General features: G+C 34.7%; 1 protein-coding gene across 5 annotated transcripts in view; it reads right to left on the bottom strand.

Moving 5' to 3' along the window:
• The window catches only part of GPATCH2 (G-patch domain containing 2), a 103,919-nt gene that overhangs the window by 62,947 nt on the left and 15,783 nt on the right, over positions 1-25,189 (bottom strand). For all 5 annotated transcript variants that reach the window (XM_040697051.2, XM_015283655.4, NM_001031046.2 and 2 more), the window contains exons 4-5: positions 23,574-23,756; positions 22,475-22,554 (exon numbers count right to left, since the gene is read on the bottom strand). In XM_040697051.2, the coding sequence (XP_040552985.1) occupies positions 22,475-22,554; positions 23,574-23,756 (263 nt within the window). The remainder of the gene's footprint in view (positions 1-22,474; positions 22,555-23,573; positions 23,757-25,189) is intronic.

Here is a 25,189-nt window from a genome sequence, read left to right as displayed (position 1 = left end):
TACTCAACTGTAACAAAGGTTCAGGTTTCAGACTCACAGATGACAGGATTATTTGAATTCTACCACCGACAGCACAAAATCTAATTCAAGCTTTTTGTCATATTTTTCATGTCCTGCACACACTTTCTCTTGTTTTGTCTATGATGTCATCTCCCTCTCCCTTGGCACAGACAAGTTTCTGCTTTTTTTTTTATTATTATTATTATTTTTTTAATTCTTCCAGCATTAGCAATTCTTTGATTTCTTCCAGTCTCTTGTGCACAGAACATTCTTCATGAACTCATCTGTATAGCTTTCACCCTTCCTCCAGTTAATTCCCTTTGGAAGATCCTCATCTGCAATGCTGCCCATGGGAAAACCAGTTGATTTATACTGACAAGTTAATTAAAAAAAGAAAAAAAAAAAAATCAGCTTATTCTTATTTACCAGCCAACAGTCAAACATCCCACTACACTACTTCCCTCAATCTTCTTTGCACATCTGTTTTTACCTCCTTGTGGCAGGGACAGACATTTTTACATTTGAAAGTACCTATTACTTTGTGAGAACAACAGAAAACAAGTAGAAGCATGTAACACCTAAGTCTGCTAGTAACTAACTTCCCAAGCTGTAATCACGTTAGAAGTAATGGATGAACTCCTATCAATTAAAGCAGAAACACACAGTATGAATTTTTACTTCAAGCAAGTTCTGTTGTATTTTAAATGCAGATGACATTTCAGTAAGCATATTTAAAATATTTGGTCAGATTCTCAGAACACAGAATCTCTTTGAGACCTACCAACATTTTAAAGTGGAAGTTAAAGACCTGGATGGCTTTGTCCAAGAAACCCAATAGAGAAGATACCTTCCCTGCCAAACACCAAATTTTCTGTTTTGAGGGGTTTGTTTTCTCCCCTCTCCTTTATAATTATCATTCACACTGAAACATTAAGACAATGAGCTAACACGCTAGACAGAACTGTCACCACTGGCTCACTTCACTATAATTGGTCAACAGCTTCCCAAAGTGAAGGTTTTAGACAGATGATAAAAAGAGAAAACTAGGATAAGGCAGTAAGCCAGGCTGTAGAGACTGTCTGGTTAACATTCTTTGCTGATTTAACAGTGGTAATTCCCAAGATAGGCATTGCTTCTGATGTAGGACTACCAAAGCACTTGAATTTAAATGTTTCCCTGTAAAATTTAAGCACCTGGTCAAGAGCATAAATCTCTATCAAATGGCTGCATGCACCCTTTCAATGTTGAGTACTATTAAGTTAGCCAAAAGACTAAGTGAGATTAAGTCTCTGCCAAAATTGGCTCTTAACCACTCAATTAAATCTGACACGTTTTAAGAGACAAGAGTGCTTAATCAGTTGTTACAGGCTTTTTTTAATTTTTGAGTTTGAGTATATACAGTATACTCTGTTCTTACTCAAGTCAGTAACAGAACTTCTGCAATGCTACTTCAAGTCCACTAAAGGCAACAACAGACACACTTCCCATTCCCACGGTGGATATACATTGGTGCCAAAAATAAATACGAAGCTTCAAGTAATAGAAAAGACAAAGCGTATGGGGATGAGAAAGACTGTTATTAGCCCACCAAACCCAGACAGGTTTTAAAGCTCCATTAGCTTGTGTTGTGTTGGTTTCATTTCTCAATTCTAAGTTATATAAACAATAAACTCAGCCACACAAGAAACCTTACACATCCATATTTCAGACATGCTCTTCTTAAACATCAGAAACCCAAAAATGCCAGCTTCAGTTCTCATTAACTGAAAAACCAAAATAACTGAAATTCGTAACAAATAAGCAATATTTTTCTTTCTTAAAGCTTCTGACATAATTCAGATAATGCATTGCATCTGGAAAGGAACTTACTGAATTTGTACTTGGACAACATTCAGTAAACAATTCACATGCAGAACCATCTCCCTTTGCATCAAATGAATTGTGTTATAATGGAATGAGTGTGATACTTGAAAGAATTGCTTACAATTGCACATACAAGAAAAAAGATAGCTAAGTCTAAATTAAGATGTTGGCTATGAAGTTTCCAATAGGACCTTGACATGACTGTTGACCTACTCATGACATGATCACACCAGTAAGGATTTGGAATTCTATTAGTATTACCAGAGGAAAAAAGTCAAGGAGTCATCAGGAAAACAAATCTATATCTGCTACTCCATCAGCCAATTACTGTTGTTAAAGTGGAATTAGATGGGTATTGACAATGCAAAGGGGATAAGGATTAAGCAGATGACTGAGTATACAGCTAGCACTGCTGTTCTGTTTATTTCATTTTATTTTTGCTAAAAAAGCCTGAAAAATACTCAGATAAGAAATATTTTCATACAGAATACAGTTTTTTAACTCTAGAATGTCCTGAAAGTAGCAGTTATATATATATATATATATATATAATATATAATATTGTTCAAGATAATCTCAAAACCAGGTGAAAACCTGCAGTATTGGAGCACACTAAGGCAAGAGCATTTGACGTGATTAAACTGAGAACTCACTTCAACCTCAATTATCTGTATGCCAAGAAGTAATATAACTAGCTTAAGTTGGAGGTATTTTTCTTAGTTCTTGAGAATTTTAATTAAATAAACAAAACCTTAAAAGTTCTCAGTTAAATGTAGCAATCCCCACAAAGTCATCAGAGTCTAGACATTTAGGATTTAGCTTATATTTCTACATCTTTTTAAATATTCCAGACTATGTTGAAAAAGAGTAGAGTTGGAATTCTTACCCGTCATTTATTGTGACATAATAATTATCAAACCACAACCAGGTATTATCTCAACCTACTATCATAATTTCTTAATTCCTTTTTAAACACCAACTAAATCTGTGAGAGTTATGTTGCTATGGAACAACTACACAAAAAAAAAATCTTAGCAAACAATTTCTTCCTATGGTCTAGATTTACTGATATCCTTTAGTATAAGATAAGGGACAAAATCAATGTAATAATAAAGCTAATGATGAAGTTGTGAAGAAGCATGTATGTTTTGCCTGTATTACCTAACAAAGATGCCAGTACTACTGACAAACATGGCAAAACCAGCAGACAGGCTGAGTAAAATTCTCTCCTGAATGTTGTTATTTTTTATAATACATTTGCTGGAAGTAATTGTTCTGCCTAAAGAATTACACAGCTATGATACGACCTTTCATCCATGATCAGCAGTACTGAGCCACAAATTCTGTAAATTCAAGGAATTTACTATCAATAAAATATTCAGTTTGCTTATTTGGTCCTAATAAACATCCCATATTACTGGTGACATAATAAAATGCGGTAAGATATTAGAAGTAATGAAATTGTTGAATTTCTGGAAATTAAAATTCCACATGAAGGATAAAAATGATAGTATGAAGATGCATGTTAAATGGCTAGCTCATTTTACTTGATACTTAATAGCGCTGATCAAAATAAACATGCTTTGTACACAGTCCAAATTCAAGGAATTGTTATGAATTCTACTATTACCTTTCCTGTTATATGATTCAGCTGACTGAAACTAGCTAAGACCCAATTCTTATTCTGTGCTACCAGGAAGCATGTTTGTTTCCTCCTTGACCCATCATTCCTGAAACTCAAGGGACTCAACCTTCTTGAAAATTTGCCAAGAATCTACCTTAGGGAAATTTAACCTTATACACTAATAAAAACAGGAAAACACTACACTTTTAGAATACTCAAAAGTTAAAGTAGAAATCAGAGGTGACTACAGCCACAGATCTAGACACATTGCAAAGAATTCAGTACAGCTTCTGTAATTAAAAGAAAACCTTCATAATAATGAACTGAAATATACATAACATTGTCAAAATAATTAAGGGTAGAAGAAGTTAGCATTCACTAAACGTAACTAAACTTTACTGTTTCAAAGGATTTATTCTAGTTATCTGTATTTATTCATGATCTATTTCGGATAGAGATACTGTTAAGAAAAGAAGCAACTCCACCTATCTCCTTATGGCTTTACATACAACATTTAACTGACTCAGGTCTAACAAAAGAACAAACACTGATCAAATGTTGAAGCATTTATAAGGTCACTCCCACATGGGTTTCTCTCATGCTAATAACTGAGTTTATGCAATGGCCTTTTGTCAGGACAATTATTAAACCTAGGGTTGTCACCTCAGGCTGGCAACTTCTTCCTCAAGAAACTTGAAGTATCTAATAATCATTCATTTCTGAAGGACTGTCAAATTTAACTAGGAGTTTCTGAAATTAGAATGAGGCAGGAAGACAGAGGAAAACAGATGACAGCTTACCTAATTCCCATAGAATATCCTGTTGAAAACAGCAACATAAAAACTGAATTTCCATCTAGAGAATGATAATGGATAAAACAACCTACCCTCCCTCACACCCTAACAAAACAGATTTATTGTGTTGGAAGAACGAGGTACCAACACCACTAAAATATACTTTCACAAAAGAGGCTACACAATTCTAGTTATGTATTGCAATTAATTATCATTAGTAAGCCTACGATAAAATTACCATGAAGTTCAATGTAGGCTGGGGAGACAAAGGAAGTTGCAGAATTTTTTTTTTCCCTAAGTTACACTGTCTACAGGTATGAAGTTCTCGGAATAAACAGTTTTCCTTGCATGTGTACACAGTAGATATCATAGAATTCAACAGCATTCTTGGATGCTCCAATGTTATAAGACTCTTGCAAGCAGCAGCAATGAGATACCACTGCCCATGGAAACTACATACCCGGTTTGCAGAATGCCTGTCAATTCCTAGATTTTAAGCAGCTGGAATGACAGTGTTTAAAAACAAAACAAAGCAAACAAAAAACCCCTCACTCTCACACTCACAGCATAGTTCTTAAGGAACTCATCTGTCCCAGAGTGGACTTACGTTGCATTTGTAAACACTCACGTGAGCTTAGTGAGTGGGATCTACTAAGACTATGTTTACAAACAAAAATGCTCTCATTCACAATATTTGATTCATACCAGCTAGGTTCAATACGTAAATGCTACGTCCAGTTTTACATCTCACCCGTACTCTAGCTCAGCAATCAGCAAAGCAGGTTGAATAGGCAGAGATATGGACAAAGATATTTTAACAGAGCAAGTTAGAAGATGCACCTGCAGTCCATCAAATACTATGTAATTGCTCATATGATTACTTAGAATAAATGAAACAGTTTAACCTTCAGGTACAAAAGAACAGAAGGGAGAGAAGGAGAAAGTATTTGCAATGGTAAATCTTGTACATAGCAAGCAGCTAGCAGATGAAAAGAAGTAGACAGAAGAGATAACTTCTTATCGCTTTCAAAATAAGGCACAGAACTAAAATTTTACTCGAGAACATTTACAGTACAATCAGTCACTTTAGGAATTCGTAATTATTTTATCACCTCTAAGCTCAAGATTTGTGAAGCTCATCTCAAGGTTTTTTAGGTGTTAAACCACCACCAAAAATACATACATAAATAAAAACGCTGATTTACATAGAATTGTCTTTCTAACCATTTGTTCAGAATCGAAAGCTCAGAAAGCTTAAGTTGGGTCATATTTGAATTGAATTGCTGCAAATTTGTATTAATTCACAGTGCAATTGTCTGCACTGTCAGCAGACATTTCAAATATCTGTAACAATGATCGAGAATAAAGGGCAAAAGAGCAAAAAAATACACAAACAGGTAACATGTAGAAATATCAACTTAAACCAATCCACTGAACGTAATCCTCCTTGCCACATCTTTTTTAACTTATTGGAAAAGTTGCTCTACTTAATATTGACAAAGAGATGTATAAATCAATACATTTGGAACAAGTGATATATTTTAATTTAAAAGTGTTCAAACTGCAGATGCACTTAGCACATACAAATCAGAGTTTTCTTCTTGGGTATTTCTGATAAGATAAAATGGTTTAAAACACTTTGGTGCAAGCAAGGAATAACATAAAAAAACCTTTTGAAATAAAAACAGTACTAAAAACAAAAACACATTGAAACAAACTCTATTTAGTATTAGTCTATTTACCTAATGAAGTTTAAGAAAAAACCACCCATACTGTATACAAAAAGAAAAGGATTGGAATGCTCAGTGTTTGTTTCGCAATCTGGTCCAACTATTTGCTATTGTCAAGAAGTTCAAACTCAGGCAACTACCAGTAAAATGGATATCAGAAAAAGAGAAGAGGAAAACTAGCTCTCAAAGTCCCAACGGTAAATAAAAATTCCCTACTTGCTTCTACTACTGCACATATTCTCTCTTTGCTACTTCAAAACCACTGTGAGCTTTCCTAGTTTCGCAGTCTTAGGTGTATTAATTGCAATGAACTTTCAGTAAAAGCGGCCAAGTTAAAATCCATGATCTCAATTTCAGTATGAATATGGACATAAAATCGTAGATTCCACACAGAAAAAGAAGATACATATAAATTTTTAAACATACTATGTGTAAGACAAGTCTTTTTTTCTGTCAGTACAAAGCACTCAGCAAATTCAAAAACAAAAGGTTGGTATGAAACTATTAATAAAGGGAGAGCGGGAGATTCTTTAACCATGTACCTAAGTAGTAATTCTTTGAGAAGCAGAAGCAGGCAAGCTGGGACAAACTCAAAAGGATCTCAAGTTAAGGAAGTTTTAATTAACATACTCTGTAAAGTTATTTTTTGTGATTCTCAGTTCGTATTCTTCATCACTGATGGACTGAAGGATAAAGAGAGATAATTCGTTCTTAAAGAAGAAAAATCTTTAGGACTAATACTTCACCAATGAAATTACATGCTAAATTTATAAAGTTATTATTGTTTTTAAGGTAAGCAACTATGTCACCTTTACATACTGCTTTAATAGAGAAATGTTTTTCTTGGCAACACCACTGCACTTTTTTTGCTACTCCTTAGCATATAATCAAAGTTTCTGCTGTTTCTGCAAATGAATCCATCAAGTTTATAGTAATTTGAAATTGGACTACAATTTTGATCATAACAAATTAGTGTTAATAAGGCCAACTGTTCATTCACCATGATGCTATGCTAAGTTTGCAATGAATGGTGTTGCTGCAAATTTGAAAGACTGATTATAATTTTACTTCTAAGTACTGCAATAGACCATTTGAACTGAGAGACGGGATTAAATAACTCAGAATGGAATTCTGCATTTGGGTTTTTATGAAGAGTGAGAAGACATTCCTCTTTGTACTTTCTATCCATTTCCAATATACAGAGAGCATAAATGTTTTCATTTCTAACTGCTAAGCTATATTTAAAGCTATCATCAAAACACAAATTCAGAAATTATTGTAGTGGGGTTCTACTTGGTAGGAGCTGGCTAATGCATTGCCAAGCAGGGGTAGCTGCGGCTTTTCAGTCTTTGCTGTTGTTACTCTTTGATGGCAAAGCATAGTCAGCTTTGCATCAGGCTTAGAGTGATATATACATTTATAAAAACTGAAGTGAAATTATGTGAGAAGCCATGGTTCTTTATTAGAAATATAGGTGATATCAATACTATGATAAAAAGCATCAGACTTCTGGAAATGAAAGCCTTGAACACCAAGATTTGATATGGATAATTTATACTGTTTCACAAGATAAGTATTTCATTATTTTAATTGTTTCTAGTAAATATGAATAATATTTAATAAAATTTTTAAAACAGTTTGAATCTGGTTTTAGGAACAGAATATCATCTGAATAATTTATCAGCAAGAACAATCTTTTCTTTTTATCATACACCCGTTTTAAAATTACTTTATTTAATAAATATGCATCTTTCTGCCACATGCTTTACATCAAACTGTTTCCTTGCTCTTCTTAAAGCCCATGCACTATAAACCCTATTCTGCGTCACCGATTTTAAATTTCATCTATAAAAGTCATTTTACATATATCACAAATAACAATACATGCCCCAGTTTGAATATTAAAGCTGTAATTCAATTTCAAGGTTCTTCTGACAGTATTCCAGAATCACTGTGGCTTTTTTTTCCCCCCTCCAAAATGCAACGTGAATCCTTGTCAGTACGTTCACAAACTACTACAAATCAATAGCTTAGAAGTGGATGCCTTTAATCAAAACTAAATTAGGCCTTATTGCTACACATTCAATCAGAACTGAGAAGTTCGTCATAAGTATGATTACAGAAATCAACAAATACAAATAGTTATATGTTAATAATCCATAGCCCCTCTCCCTTGTGACTCGATGTATATTCTTCCATTCCTATTAAATAAAATTGAAGGTATTACCAGCTATTAGAGAGAGATGAAAACCTACATAAATGGAAACTCAGATTTACAGTCTAAACTTCACCCAAGTCCCTGCTCCTCACAATTTGTTAGCTTTAAGTGCTCAGAAATACTAAACTAATTGAAAATACCAGGCTGGGACTGGATGAAATGAACGGAATTTAGTCTCTACTAATTGAGATTACAGTACCAAAGACTGTTATTCTTTCCTCTATAGAGCATGAGATTATATCTTACATCATTTTCAAAGCAGGTATCATATTAATACGATCACATCAGGTGTAGTGAACATAGTTACCAAAATCATACTTTTCTACATTACAGTGAAATATTAGCTTCTTGAGAAGTTAACCACTGTGTTACGTGTATTTATTTCTCCTTGCTAAGAAGCAAGCTGGTCCTATAAAATTAATTTGGACTACTTTCTTAAAACATGATTGGCATTAATAAGCTATATACGTATGGATATCCAGGCACATAGGAGAACATTTTTTGTCATGGCAACGTACTCAAGTTTTCAGTCATAAGTTTCCTTTTACTGAAGCATTGTTTGCATAAGTAACCTTCACGACAGACAAATGTAAAAACAACACTTCTGAAAATAACGTTTCTCTGCACTCTAGTCTCCTCAAGTTTCCCTTTGTACTGCTGTAAACATCTACATATACAAACCCAGCCAAAGCTATCTTAAGCTTGCATTGGGCATAGGGCAGGGTTTTAACAGTGGAAGAGGCTGTGGGTGAGACCTGTGTAGGATACGATCAGGGACTGCTCTCTGGCAGTTGGTATCAGTTGGCTCAGCAACAGACCCATCATGCACCAGGATGGAGTTAAAGGTGTTCCCATTAGCTCTACAAAATGCGTGAAAGAGAGACGCATGAAGAGACACAAGGAAGATGCCAGAATAGAAAGGTTCCTTAAGAACAGAAGATACAAGAGATGATATCAAGACTGGAATAATAAATGAGAAAGATCAAGTGACAACAAGATAAAGAGCAGGGCAGAAGATATAGCAGAGCAAGAGAATTGTTGAAGCAAATAAGCTACATGAACAAGGACTGGAAAGGAGACTGAGAAGGAGGTATGAACCCAAAGGTCCATGGCTGGTGAAGGAAAACACGCAAGAGCAATCCAGTTCTGGATAACCACTTTGAGTGCTTGGAATTTTCCTGCCTTCCCCAAATTGTTCTTCAGAGAAGAGTTCTTAAGCACACAGGTGCTGCAGCTCAAAGAAACAACAGTAAGCAACTCTGTTTCATCAAGCCACAAAAGATCTGGTTGATACTAAGCAACACTGCTTAGTGTGGATCCAAAGAGGACATCTATACAAAGCACACAGCCTTTCGAAGTTGTAGAATTACCTACAAACCTACACAAGAACCATCAGCTTCCTCAGAATGCTCAAACTTAAAAGATGCGATTTAAGGAATGCATGCAAAGCTCTGAAAAAGTCTGCTCTGGAAGAATTTGTGTCAGGCATTTTGCCAAGGAATAGATCATTAACGCTTTCAATGATCTCCCCTTGGAGAGGGGGCTGCCAAGACAAATCCTCTTAGCTATACTGGAAAGGTTAAGTGAGGTCAAAAAGTCCCACCTCTCTCCAGCTGTGGGCACTTCATCAGTTTGATAATTTTGATAAAGAAATAAATGAATGCTTTAGGTGTTTACATTTAATTAGTCTGATGCCAACAGAGTTTCTAATAACTGGTATTATACTTAGGCTTGTGTCCGCTTTGATTAGCTCTCTTAACAGCCGACCAGCTCTGTCATCCTACTGGAATAATCTATTCTGTGCAAGTCAAGGCCATTTGAGACCTCTGGGCTATGTGTACGCTGACAGCATGGCTGGCCACTTGCAGCTCCTCCAGCAAGGCAGAGTAAAATAAAGGGAATGCCAGATGTACCTGAATCTCCAGGCAGTTTTATTTCTCTCTTTAGGTTAAGGTAGACAAGACAACCTGTTTATCTTCTTCTGAAGGCATGAGAAATAACTGCAATCAGGAACACACTTTGAAAGCCACAGACAGCATAGTGGACAACGCCTCAAGGATAATATTCCCCTTCCACAGCAAACTACTTAAACATCAGCCTCTTCCCTAAACAATTCTAGGCAGGGGAGGCAAAGTTAGCCTTCTTTAAAGAATGATACTTCCACAGTAGATTATCATAGCAACTGAAAACTGAATGAAAATAATCGTAACATTTACTATACTAGCAAAATAGCTACAACGAACACTGAGAGCTATTAATTCAAACACATTCCTCACAGACTAATGTGCCATTTCAAATATTTTGAGGCTTTATTTCTTTGCCTTACTACACAACACTAACTGGAACACAACAACACTAACTGGAAGACTATCATCCTCTCTCAAAGAATCAGTAACAAGCAGAACATCAATTGTATACCATAATCTTAGCTTTTACTAATATGGTAGCAAAACAATCTAGGAGATAAAATATTTTTTACTTTTACCATCACTACATGGTAAGCTGGCAGTCTTCACATACAAAGGATGCAATTTAACCCAATACAGTAGATTTGTACCTTTTAACTTGGGTTAACCTTTCCAACCTTAACTACTCGATGTTTCTATGTACAAATCTCACTTTCCAGAAAAAGCTAAATCATTTGCCTGACCAAAACCTCAAAAAAGTAAATAAAAAATAAAAAAACCCACACCTAAACATTTTAGAAAGTATAGTATCTCTCCAGCTTATAACATCTACAGGAAGGAGAAGCATATAATGAAACATCTGGACTACTACTGGAATTTGCTACTAAAGGTTTTTATTGACTTATATTTTATCATTTCATGTTAGCATTATGTACACATATTTCAGCATTTCATTTTGGTGGAAATCTGATCACTGTAAGACAAGCTCCTTAATTTGGAGGAAACACACACACACGCTTAGAAGTTACAAGAACTTGGTTCCATCCAAGATATGTGTTTTCTGAAATAAAAAAAAGACTGCTGAAATACAGTAAGATTTGAACAAAAAATAATAAAATGTTGAGAATGTAATGTTTTGAAGATGTTTAAATTATAATCATGTTTTTCTAGTATCACAATTATTAGATCTCACAGTTCATTTCTATCTATGCACCAGGGTACTCCATTAAATATTTATTTTACTGACTACGTTTAGTGATTCTTTGTTAGCTTCCTTCCACTTAGTGCTTTTTCCAAGCATGTGACACAGTTACTCTTTCTGCATATGCATTATAAGGCTGTTGCTCACCAATGCTGCTTTCAAAGGCAGTTTCTCCCTGGATCGTTTTAGTTATTAGTAATAGTTAGGTAATCACCACCCCATGGCAGTGAAAAATACATATTTAAAGCATTTGGAACCAACAACATATTTAAAACAGTTTGCTAAAGGGCAAAACCAAGCTCACAATTCTATGGTAGTCTCTACAGAGTATGCATCTTTGGATAAGAGTCCTAAGGAGACTCTGTATTCATACAGATTCACATAACTGCTGGAAAGTCATCCTTTCCAGAATCATAAATTGAAAGTTTCGGTTGCTTTGAGTATTTTTGAAACATGTATTTTATAACAAGAAATAGATTAACTGGCTAGTAGCAATTTTGACATTTTAAATAAGTAATACCTACCCAACTTGCTTTTAAAGAGTTTTCTAAATAGATGCGTTATGACATATAAATACCATCATAAATACTCTGTGTATCAGATTTATGTTTGCATATGATTAAACTTCATTAAAGTAAGGTCTAACAAATGTGTAACAGAATGGCATTCCCACAGAAAAATAAAAAATTAACTTTGAGAGGCATTAACATATTGACACTATTTTTAGATGAGTAGCTAAGACCTGTAATTAAAGCCTGATCTTTGCCTAAGAAAACATCTGTTTTCTTCACTGAGCAATTAGTAAAATTAATGAATTCCAATTCACCCACACAAATGATTTTTTTTTTTTTAAACAATTTTGGAATCAATCACTTTAAAATCCAAGATGCTTTCACCTAAGCAAATTTACTAATAAATGATGCTATAGATCAACTTCAAATTATCAATGTCATCTTTCCACATGTATCTGAAACACTTCCTTGCCCCTCTCTCCCCTTTCTGCCAGCACTGACATTTATATTACAAACAAAATGAAGTTGTACATTAAGTAATTTCATGTGCCTACATACTAAATCAAGCTTCTCATACCAAATTCTTTACAGAAAAGTAAGTAAAAGATCACACAACTGAATGAGAACAGGAAACATGCCTATTAGCAGATTTAGAAAAAAAATTAAGACTATTCCTCTCCGTTACTTTTTATCATATATAGAGCAGGAAACTGCTGAACAGCGAACACAGTTGCACTGATCAGATTAGCAGATCAATCACTAGAGTTTTTTTTTTTTTTTTTTTAAAGAAGAAAATATTTCAAAAGTTATTTTTAAGAACATGAAAAGACAGATGACCATACCTTCAGAGGTTAATACTGGATAATTACAGAAACAATACAGAGTGCTTTAGCTATTTCCAGAAGTATTATTGTCTTGCTGCTATGAAGAGACAACAAAAGGAGGCTTATATCATAATATCATACTCTGTATGGTTACAGCTGGCTTTTAATTCCAAGGTAGCAATTCTGATAATCTGTACTAAAAATCTTAGGCTAAATGTTACGTATCTGTTCATCTGATGCAATTCTTTCAGCCCTCCTCTTTGAAACAGGAAGCAGCACAGGAGAAAAGCAGCGAACAATCTCCTAAGTACTTGTTTTATGAATCTGGCCCTCAGTCAAGAAGTTGCAGTGAAAAAGTCTTTTAATCACCTTCTGATCAGAATTTACTGGATTGTAAGTTCAAGGGTATTAAAATGTGCAAAGGAGACTATGAAAAAATGGCTAGGTTATAGATTTTAACTTCTTAACTAGAAAATTGACTCAAAATAGATTTTCTAATTTACAATGAATCAAAAGAAAAAACATTAGACCATAGCAAAAGTGGCACAAATGTATCAAAAAGCAAATGAATAAACATTCGAAAAGATTTATTATTAGAAATTGTAATAAATTTTGGAAAGATGAATCGATTTTAGTTAAAAGGTATAACTGACAATTTATTGGGCGGGAAGATGCATTATTTTCCAATTGTTATCCACCTACAGTAAAACTGATTTGTGTCCTATTGTATTTTATGGAAAAGGAGAGAGCAACTTTCAGTGATTTAGATTAAATGTATTAATCATAACCAGGCACTGTGAACTATATATCTACTATTAAAAAAGATTTTTGACATCTAATTCTGTAGCAATATTTTGGCTCTGTACCACTCTTCCTAAATCCAATTCCTGCTACAGTTGGCAGATTTCTCCCCTTTAATTTTATGGGGCTTAAAGTAGCATTTAACCACCCATGCGGTAAATAATGCAGGATTAGAAATATTTAGTGTTTTGTTTCCCTTTGAAGAGTACTAATCCATCAACCTCCAAATATTTTTAGAACATTTCCCACATTCTAGTAATATTTAATACAAGATTCAGTAAAACACTATGTAAATGACGTTGAATTTGTCTTCCAACAAGAAAAATCACATTAAAGCTTCAAGAAAATAAACATATACGTCACTGATATAAGGTATTAATAAAGATATCAGTTTGCATACAAAGAAAGCGCTAATGAAACCTTCACAGTTTGTAAGTATTATACATGCTGTGTCTATTACATGCTTTTTTGACAATCTGGCAAAACGCAGATAGGCATACTGCTCTGAGAAAGAGATAGCCATAAGTTTTACAATATTTCTGACCAACTTAACACTGAAATACTAGCTTTTCAGAAAGTTTAGCTTTTCTACAGTCTTTATCTTTTGCTTACGTGCCATGTTTCAATGCACATGAGAACTGCCTAATGGTAACTTTCAATAGGAAACGCTCTTATTCTAGGCACTGTAAATTGTCTTAAATTGCCTTTACGTCAATGATTGGATCCCAGATTTATAAAGAAGAAAAGACAGAAGTTTGACAACAAAATCTCAATCACTGTATGCATGCATGTTCAAAAAGTAACAGTATGGAACAAGAAAAGAAAAAACGATTTCCTTTCTCCAGTTGGACTCTATTTTATAGAGATTAAAAAAAAAACCAAAATTACTGTAAATCTACTATATCTATTTTTTTAGGTCTTTGCATACTAAGTCTTTCAGAACTCAGCAATGCAACAGGAGTGCAAAGGAGAAAGGAGAATGGGACAGATTTTGTCTAACTGTTACTAATTAATAGTGACTAAATTGTCACTAATTAAAGTGAGGTTTATGTGTTTTAAAAATATACATTTAAAACAAGACAGTTACAACAGTTTGCCCATCAGCTGGCAGTAAATATGACCACATAAATATACAATTTTTAGTTCTTAGAACTGAGGATAGATTTCTTTCCTGACCTTGGAAATTACTATCTGCAGGACTGCTAAGTTGAAGTTGAAAAACAACAGAATATACAAGTTATTTTCATACTTAAGTACATAGGTTTTAAAAGCATCTATCAAATTACGCATTGCAGTTAACACAGAGAAAGGGAAAGAAGTTAAAGTTGGAATTTGCTACATGAAATCGCAAGGGACTGACAGGAACATATTTTCAGCAGTTATCAGAACTGTTGCACTGAAATGGATCAAGTGATGAGTTGTAATGGTTTACAGGTATCTCTTAATCAGAAATAAACTAAAAAAAAAAAAAAAACCTAAAAAAACCCAAAAAAGTCAACAACCTGAAACACAACACAGCTACTGTTCCCTAAGTGAAGGGACAGTAACTAAACTGCAAGGACCAATAATTATTGAACCACTCCAATTCATTTGGATGCACATACGCCTGCAACCCTTTTTTATTGTCCTGGTAATATATCTAATCCAGTTTACTGCTTATACATGCAAGATCTGCTCCAAAAGTATTGCCTCCTATTTTTATCTTACTATATTGGCCCACAATGTCCCAATGACTGGTTCAACCTTCCCACCAATATTCCACTATGTGCTGTTGTGTGACAGACAGCAGCTGAGGGGCAGTCCAACAAAAGTGTCTCACACAGAAGAATATATGAAGCAAAGGTGCATCACTGAATTCTTCCATGCAAGAAGAAATGGCACCCACAACATTCATCGATGTTTGCTGAATGTTTACAGAGACCAAGGCTCTTCTTTCTGAAGATCTTAGAAAAACATAAAATAAATCCTACAGCTTCATATAGAAAAGGATCCATTCTGTCTTCACATACATGTACACTTGCTGTAAAAACAAGAAACTTACTGTAAACATCGTGAGATACCAACTACCAGCAGTCAGTCCCGAGAAATTTAGTTTTATTCCCTCCTTAAAACTGTGCTCAGATATACTCATTTGATTTTCTTATTTCAAAAAACAAAATGGTAGCAAGCATTTTGCAGACTATTCTCAAAATGCCAAAATTTCACATCTACACTCTTTAGGCTTTTTAAATCTAGAATTAGGCACTTCATAAAATTAGAAAGAACGTCAGAACTACCACAAACAACAATCCATTCATCTTTTGCACCAGTTTCTAGACTGGAAAGAGGTCAGTGAAGTCACAGCTATTAGAACTGTGGTCGTCTCCTCTTCTCCATTGCTACTTTTAACAGCTTACACAAAATTATCCTTACTACTGACTAAGTAGAGCCACTGTAACAGAACCATGGTAGAAGAATACCTCTTCACTTCTGTATTTTATCTCTCTTTACAAAAGCAACAAAATGACATTCCTGGGTGATTCAACTCCAGTACAACGCATTGTGTGTTTGCTGCTTTATTTTTCAGGCTGTATTTTGAAGATATTTGATATGACAAATTGCTGGAGAGGATTTGAGAGATCCAGTTTAATTCACTGTTTTCAATCAGGGTACAAGGCATATGTAATCAGAATGCATAAAAAAATATATTAAGTTGCAGTTTGCATTTTTGCTTTTGTTATTAATCTAGCAAGACTGTAAAATTTTTAATTCCCAACCTTTGCCTTATGGTAGTGATTTGAAAGATCTGCTAAGATTTATCAATTTCCAGAGAAGAATTTTATTTCACATGTATTGCAAAGAGCTGGAGAATGAAAGTATGCGCATCTGCATAAACAGAATAGTTCAATTGGGAGGGACCTTCAGAGCTCATCTAACACAACAGTCTAACAAGCTCAGAGCTAACCAGAAATTAAAATGTCCTGTTGAAGGCATTCTTCAAATGTCTCTTGAACATGGAGGGGCATGGGGTATCAATCAATTTTCTATGAAGCCTTTTTCAGTGTTCAAGCATCCTCATAGTAAAGAAAAGATGCATCTTGATAAAATCTAGAGGGCTTAATCTAGACTGCTATAGATAGACACATTATTTCTATCAGACAAAGTCATTCCTCTATAGATGGCTACCACTGAAACAACACTGAAATAACAAGTGAACCATGTTCAAGTTTCCAGTATCTTTTGGAAGCCTTCATTCTATACTACCTATTTTTGACAAAAAGAGGAAGCTCCTATGGAATGGAAAACCAACTAGCGTGAAAGAGTTATGGTCTGAATTAGCAAGAAAAGATATTGACCACTAGGTGGACAAGGAATTGGCTGGATGGTCACACTCCAAGAGCTGCAGTCAATGGTTTGACATCCAGGTGGATGCCAAGAGAAGCTGTGGATGCCCCATTCAAGGAGGTGCTCAAAGCCAGGTTGGATATGGCTTTGTGCAATCCGGTCTAGTGTGAGGTATCCCTGTACACAACAAGGGAGTTGGAATTAGACAATGTTTAAGGTTCTTTCCAACTCAAACCATTCTATGACTTACATGTGGTAAGCAACAGAAATCAAGAGGAATAATTATGCCGCTTCATATTTTCAAGTCATAGCCTTTTTAAAAAACACCATTATATTTAAGGAGATCTTTAAAGCTGTACTAGATGCACCTTTAAGACACACTGTCTTAAGTATAAAAGGCCTGTCAGTGTGACATTTGCTCTGTTGTAAAAGTAAAACCAAGTACAATTCTAGAAAACTATAATTTTAGTGGTTGGGTTAAGGTGAAATACAAAGAATGCTGCTTAGACATTTAAAAAATAAGCACCACAATTGCATTTTTAAGATCAGTACTGAAGGGAAACTTTCACAGAAGTGGGATGCCATTTTAAACATTGTACTCAAAGTAAGAGTCCAAGAAAAAGGATTAAGTCAGTACATATACAGCAGCTAGACAGAAGCTAATCTTTGATATTTAAAATATGCTCTGATTTTCATAGCAAGTGAAAAACAACACTAATGTAAGCTCTTCACCATATAAACAAAATATCTGTTTCAGTAGTTGTACAGAAGAAATAACTTCATTTTGTTGGTAAAGTAAAACTGTTACCTCAATATACTGTTGATTTCCTGACATGTTAGAAATACTCTTTTCCTTGGTACGATCAGAGAGTTTAAGAATGAAACTTAAACGAGTTTCAAAACCACCTATACTGTAATTAACAACGTAAATGATATACCACAACACTTCTCATGTATTATCCTTTCATGATAAATTACATTCACATTTTATTTTCCAACTCATTGCAAAATCATTGTTCTACCACAGTGAGTTAAAACAGAAAAAAAATCAAGTGCTGGAAATTTTAGATGTACAAAGAACATCTGAACAGCATTTATAGAAAATGCAAGAAAGAATGCTCAGTTCCCCCTTTAAGGAAGCATTCCTTAAGATCTGTAAAAAAAAAGTTTGTCATGTAATACCACTTCTCTCAATTTCCAAAATACTTTGTCAAGAAAAAGCACCTGAATAAATCTAGCTGTTTCTTCAGTTAGTGAGTACCTAGAAATTGAATTTCATATCTTGAAACCAGGAAGATAAGAAATGTGAATTCTCCATACATCTTTTCTCTTCAAATCAATATGGTAGTAGTTACCTCATTCGTTGTGTGAGGTGTGTGAGACAGAGAGAAACAAAATTGCAGGATTTGACAGAAATAGCCCAGAAATCAGACCTTGGATAATAGGCCTGTCGATGATTGCTTTCATTCCTTACATAATTTTTAAATGATTACATCTACATATAGTTAAGCTCAATAGTACAACTGTGCTAAAAGAAAAAAAAAACATCCCTAAGAACAAAAGATTCAAGAAGAGTTTTTATTACATATTGTGAAAATCAAAACTCATAATAAGAAATGGATGGAAAAATTTGTGTAGTTGAGAGAAAGCATCATTTTTATTGATTATGCTTTTTGCACTGTAACCCACAGAAATCACTTCCCAAGTTTTGGCCTAGACAAGGAATCAAAGCTGCAAAAGGAAACATGTAAGAGACCTTAGACAAAGCCCTGCAGCATCTTTGCCCATTCTGGCAAAGGAACTGTGTCAACATGATCACATATAACTGTAGAATTCAAGCAAACAATAGAATTTCATGCAATACACGTTGTTAGGAGTTCATTAAGTATTGGTATGATATCAAAGTACTCTTACCACTGTAAGGGAACAGTTGAGTCGTGGCCTGAACCACTGATTGAGCACTCGGGGAAAGGACCAGCTCAGCCCTGGGAGCACAGGTGAAGGCAATTCAGCTGTGTGATCAGAAGGGGCGAAGCCTGGCTACACCTCTCTTAGACCCCATTCAAGGGCTGGCTGCCCCTGGGGAAGGATCTCTGGTTGAAGACCCCTCTCTCATGGAATTTTTCCCTGCAAGCCTAGATCTTCAGAGACAGGTGAGCATTCCTTCTCTGTTTGTCCATTTTGCCATTTCACTCTTGTATCACCTTTCCACCACACTAGTCTTTCCAACTGTAACAACCACATTTCTGACTAGAACTATGAAACTGCTACAAGAAATATGAGACAGGCAGGATCAAAAGCATAGCACATTACACAAGTCACACTTTTCCTATTTCTTTACAAAGAAAGTTCTGTTAAAAATGAGACTGCCATAATGTAAAGCAATAGAAACATGAAATACCTGATATACATTATAATTGCATGCCAAAATATATGCCTGACAAATTATTTAATTTATGGATTCCATTAACAATGGTACCTTCAGTAAGTAGGATAGACGATCCAACAGATAAATACTTGCAATGAATATATATTTTAAGTTTTTGTGCTTGTGTTCTTTCCTACCTGCTCTATGGCAGCTCATTCAACCTGTACATTAGATCAAGTAGAGATTTCCATGGTATTTGTCATGTTCACAGTTGTTTTATTTTTTGTTTTACTTCTCTCATGCTTGTGCAGTGCTGCACAATTATTGTTTTGATTCAAAGACAAACTTATGATAGAAAGCCTCATGAGTTTGCTTAAACAACTAGTCAATGAATGAAATGCAGGAAGAACATCTGGATAGAATGTATCAGATGTGGACACTTCACATTAAAGATCACTAACTGGCCTACAAGGAGGTAATTTCCCCTGACTCTCTGTTCCCCCTGCTTCTAGAAACCATAGTGAGAAAATTACTTAAGTTGGCAGCTTCCTTGAGATATAGCAAATAATCATACAGACATTTAGCCTGATGTTTCCCTTATAGCATCCAAACAGTTGAGCATTCAAACTTGTTCCTAGAGGGTGATGATTTGTCAAGGTATTATCTTACCTCTGCATTTTGCCTTCTCAAAACCAGTAATCTTGTAATCTTTTCAAGGCTACAGTAGCTGCTACATGCACAAACCTTTAACTAAATCATGCAAAAAAAACTCAACAAAACTTAAATACATAAAGCACTAATCCTATGTTCACATTCCATAAGATACAGATGATATCTTTAGACTGAATATATACTCTATGTACTTCAAGAAATATATCTTAGCAGGAAAACACACTTTCTTTTGTGTCTCCCTTAAAGTCTGTGTAAAAGCAGTGATAGAGACATCAGATTCCTCACTGTTTAAAAAAAATGAAAGAAGTCACATCACAACTCTGTTCAATGAGTTGAGTATGCAGTGTTCTTTCCTCAGGATATTAATCTTTCTAAAAGCATTCCTGCTTGTCTTCACTGTTACCATCTAATAGCAGTAATTACTTCTTGTTCTGTTTTATCACATGTCACAGGTATTAAATTACTTTTTGTCATTGAAGTATCTAAAAAAGATTTTCTATAAGAAGCAATCACTGCCTAAAAGGAAGTACATGAGCTCTTGCAAAGACAGATGCAGCAGATGTGCCCACAAACATAAACAGTTGCTAGGGAGGTCAGAAAACTCTGCATCTGCAGAGGCAACTGCACATCCATTCTATATATGCTCTCCTGTCTAAACATAGTGGTTTAGAAGGTACGTTCACATGTCAACCTGGTTTCACAACACAATGTAAATGATATATTTAATAACTGAAACTGAATTATCAGGCTTTAGTAGATCAGCTTTCATATTTGTTATAAAGGAGACTATGATACTATCTTTATATATGAGATATCATGACTGGAAGACAAGATGGGCTCCTAAGGATAACCTAGAAAGCATAGAATAAGCATTAGGGATTTTTATCATATATATACATTCACAGTATATCTTCATCAATTGAAACTTAATCACCTTTTCACAATTTAGAGGAAAAGGTGGTTTTTAGGGTAGTTAAGCCATGTATCATCAATACCATGAAGCTAACCTATCAGTTATAATAGCTCCTATAAAATACCAGAGTGAAATTGCAATAAGCCTAGAAAATGGGCTACAAATCCTAGATATGCTCAAGCAAGCACTGAACCAAAAATAAAAATAGGTAGATAGGAAACCAAGAACTAGATTACATTCATCTAATTCATGACCACTAACAGCAGAGATCACAGGCCAAGGTTTTAAGGCATCTTATTCTGCTTCAAAATGGCAGTTATTGCATAGAGGTTTCAATGGCTGTAAAAACCTTCTCTCTTAAAAATGTTACACTTCTAACAGTTCCTTCTTATTCTCTGCATATGCAACAGAACTTACATTTCACAGAACTATCTTACTTTGCTGAGACAAATTAAAATTTGAAAACATTTACTGCTTTTAAATAACAGAGAAAGTCAATGCTGCAGCATTTACCAGTGAATAATAAACACATCCCAATATGATAGTCTTTCCCATCTCTCCTTGTCTTCCACTTTTCTGAAAAGAAAGGAGTAGACTGCACTACAATAAATATATTTTAACTTTTTAAGTTAAGTCAACTCTTCTTCATGGCTTCCTCTGAGGAAAAAAAAACTCTAAAAAACTCATTAAAATTTTATTTTAGAAGAAAGCCATTTATTGCACATAAGAGCAGACAGGACTTTTTTCCTTCATTTCTAAATACTACTCCGAGAGCTGGAGACACATACACCAAAAAAAAAAACCCCACAACAAATTCTATTTGTAGTCATAGCTTTAGAACAGTCTCAGTCCAAAGGAACAGCTGATGTCTGTCAGAAGTGTGTCACTAATTTGCTTTAATTTTTTTTGCATATGCCCTTTCCCCTTAGACAATTAAACAGAAGAGAATACAAACAAAATTCCAACACAGATTTTGGAAAGAAAAACAATAAAATCTAGTATTGTAACACTGTAATGCAAGGGGAAGCACAGCAATGACAGTGAAGTTGCAAAGTTCTAGGCATCAGTAAATGAGGACTTGCTCAGATGCAACAGCCATGGGCAGAGAAATAAAGAATCTGCTCACCTTCAGAAGGTCTCAAGTACACAGCAATCTCTAGCAAGATACACTTGCCTCTACTACCAACCCTTAAATGAAGGGGTTCCTGGCTCCACCCCTTCCAGTCACTCATTGTATGCACCTAAGCTCCCCTGAGTTGGCCCTGCCTTCACCCCAGGTGCTCAACCCTGGTTCAAGCTGTGACTTAACGTTTCTGCTATCCCATCCTGGAATGCCTTCATTAGTAGATAAACTTGAAATGAATTTGGTTTGATTTTATTCTTAAGAGGAGAGAAACGTAATTTCATATACACATAGAATATATACTGAAAATTTTGTTAATTATAATAAAACCAAAATACCTTTTCCTACACAAAGTGCAAAATAAGCACTGAGGGACAATCTTGGACTGTTTTTGCCATTTTAGCACTCACATATATTCTATTAAAATAGAGCTGTAATAGAGAGAGTCTAAAGCACAGAAACAGCAGTGACACTGAAGTCTTACCTTTCCATTACTTATTTGCAACATTAGGAAACAAAGAATGAGAGGAGTATGCACTTATAAACAAAAGGACAATAAGAATGGCTCATAGAAATGTTAGTATCAATTAAAGGACCTACCATTGCATTTTGGTTTCCTGAAGCCTTCTTTGTGTTTCTTGCTGGCATTCCATGAAGATGACTAAACCTGCTCTGGAAACCTTCAAATAAAAAGTAGAGATTAATTTAAGAATATTTCCTATACCATATAATGAAGAATATTTACCTTTATATCATAATCTATTAATTTAACTTAAACAAAAATATCTTAATATAATCAGAGTATTAATAGGAAAAAAAAAAAGAATACAGACGGGGAAGTGGTTAAGAAAGGCTAAGCTGTAATGAAAATGAAGTCTTTCTGTAGATGCCATTCTGGTTCTATGCCCAATTGGCTAAATAAGCAGAAGATATCAAACTACAGGAAACTGATTTTGCATCAGTTACAACATCATTAGTGCTAGAAAGCAATAAATCCTGTGAATAGGCAGATACCAAGACAACTGAAAAAACTGCAATCAGGAAAATAAACTTTGTAAGAATTCAGTGTGTTCAGTGCATAGAGAAGGAGTTTGAAGGTAATTTGACCACTGTTCACATAGAAGATCTGTATTTGGACATGATAGGAGGTATGGTAAGTTAAAATTGTTGCAGCAAGGTGAGGTCTGACAACTTCAGTCCTGAAAGAGAGTGGATCTATATGTAAAGGTAATCAAGTGCTTGAACAACGTTACCATTAGAAACAATGGATCCACAGTTGTTTAAAATATTTTAAAGTAAAAATTAAATACTCCTAGTAACAATCTCAATCCTTGCTTCTTTACAAACAAAGCCTGACCATAAAACAAAGCAAATGGTCAAAGAACTCCGCATAAAGATATATGATATAAAGATATATATATATAAAGATATGATATAAAGATATAATACTAATTCTCAATGCAAACATCAAGACAACAACAAAAAGGCTATGAAAATGGGCCAAGTTTTACACTGACTCTTCTAATCATTGACAGCTTTCTGATTATTTCTGTCTACTGAGATCTCAAAAGTGACATAATTCAAAAAACAAACTGGCATCTCCAAAATGTCCTCAATATCTAACATACTCACTTTAATCTACAGACATATTCCTATTGTACTGAAGTGATTCTACAGTTTGCATGTGGTTGTCACTTACCTCTTCTCCCTGAATGGGACATGAGGGGGAAAGTACCAGTTAAGATACTTTCAAAGACTGGGTCAGGCAATTCTCTCTCCAGTTCTGTAGAGTCGTCTTGCTCCCACCAGGGAATGACTCCTGTAATTCCACATGCTCCACCAGATTCATTTTCATGAAACCAGTCACTCTGCTCATCATCACCTGTGTAGGGACATACACCCAAGCCCCCCCAAAAGACAGGGAGGAGCAGAGAAGATTAAAAATCAGATGTTACCATCCATAAACTCTGACAGAACAATTCTTTCTTTTGCTTTATAGCTGTACAACAATTACTTGTGTACAGCAATTCTATTTGGAAAATGTTTCTCAATACCATGACAAGTGTTGCCATCAATGAAAGCACATAAAATGTAATGTTTTAAAACCAATTTACAATAGTGAAAAACAATAATAAACTAGTTAATCCTTTAGCAATAACTGCAGGGAAATCCATTTAAGTTGCTGCACTTTACATATTAACAAAAAACAAGCTTTAATCTCCTGCAGGGAATTAAAAGGTATAAAACTGTGAAACTAGTTCTTTGCAGATGATAATGGTATATAATTAGCTTAATTTCATGATTTGTATGGCTAGTAAGAGGGGAAAACAATCATGAACAGATGTGACTAAATGAAGTTAATCTGATTAAGTTCATTTAGAAATAAGTTTTGAAAAAGTTGATTTTAAATGAAAACTGACAGAACCATGTGATTGAGAATTATACTACATTATACTACAAAGCTGGTCATTTTACTAACATTTACAGATGTAGTATTTAAATACATGGAGTCAAAAGCAAAAGTGAGATAACTGAAAATCTGATCTTACATATGCCTCATATACAATACCAGCAACTAAAATAAACTGCTGTTTGTTTTTAAAACGTGCTCTTTTAAACAAACAACATAGAAATACCAGAAAACATCTTCAGAGACAAGAAAGAAAACCTGCCATATATCCAAAAGTTAGATTTCAAAGGGTGTGCTACGCATATTAACTCTTCCTTGAAGTATCAAGGATCTGCATATAATTTTTCAATTCTTTTTTTTTTTTTTTTAATTAGGCAGGACTAGGAAAGACATAAGACATAAAAGCAAGATTTTAAACACAAATTTAAGAACAAAAAGTATTAGTGTGAAATGACATTACCACTCCTTCCCATAATGGGAAAATACAAATAATGAGAATCTAAGTCCGGGGAAAAAAAAAATTCAACACACTTTCTCCAAATAAGAAGTTGTGGTATGGAAAAGAATACTTCTCCAAGCACAGAAGAAAATGCATGCAAATGCAAAACCTAGATGGAGGAAGGGAAAAACAGAGATGGAAAGGGATTCACAGGACCAAATACTAGTTATGCTTGAAGACTTTTCAGGCAGAATTCAGGTTATTCAGAGGATCTATTTTGATGACACTAAGCTGTGGGGTGCAGCCAACACACCAGAGGAATGGGATGCCATCCAGAGGGACCTAGACCTAGTGGGCCCAGGTGAACAAATCCAAATGCAAGATCTTGAACCTGGGTCAAGGCAACCCCCATTACCAATACAAACTGAGGGACGAAAGGACTGAGCGCAGCACTGCCAAAAAGGAC

This window comes from Gallus gallus, chromosome 3 (assembly GCF_016699485.2).
Source record: "Gallus gallus isolate bGalGal1 chromosome 3, bGalGal1.mat.broiler.GRCg7b, whole genome shotgun sequence".
Lineage (NCBI taxonomy): Eukaryota > Metazoa > Chordata > Aves > Galliformes > Phasianidae > Gallus > Gallus gallus.
This window is presented reverse-complemented; position numbering and strand designations above follow the sequence as displayed.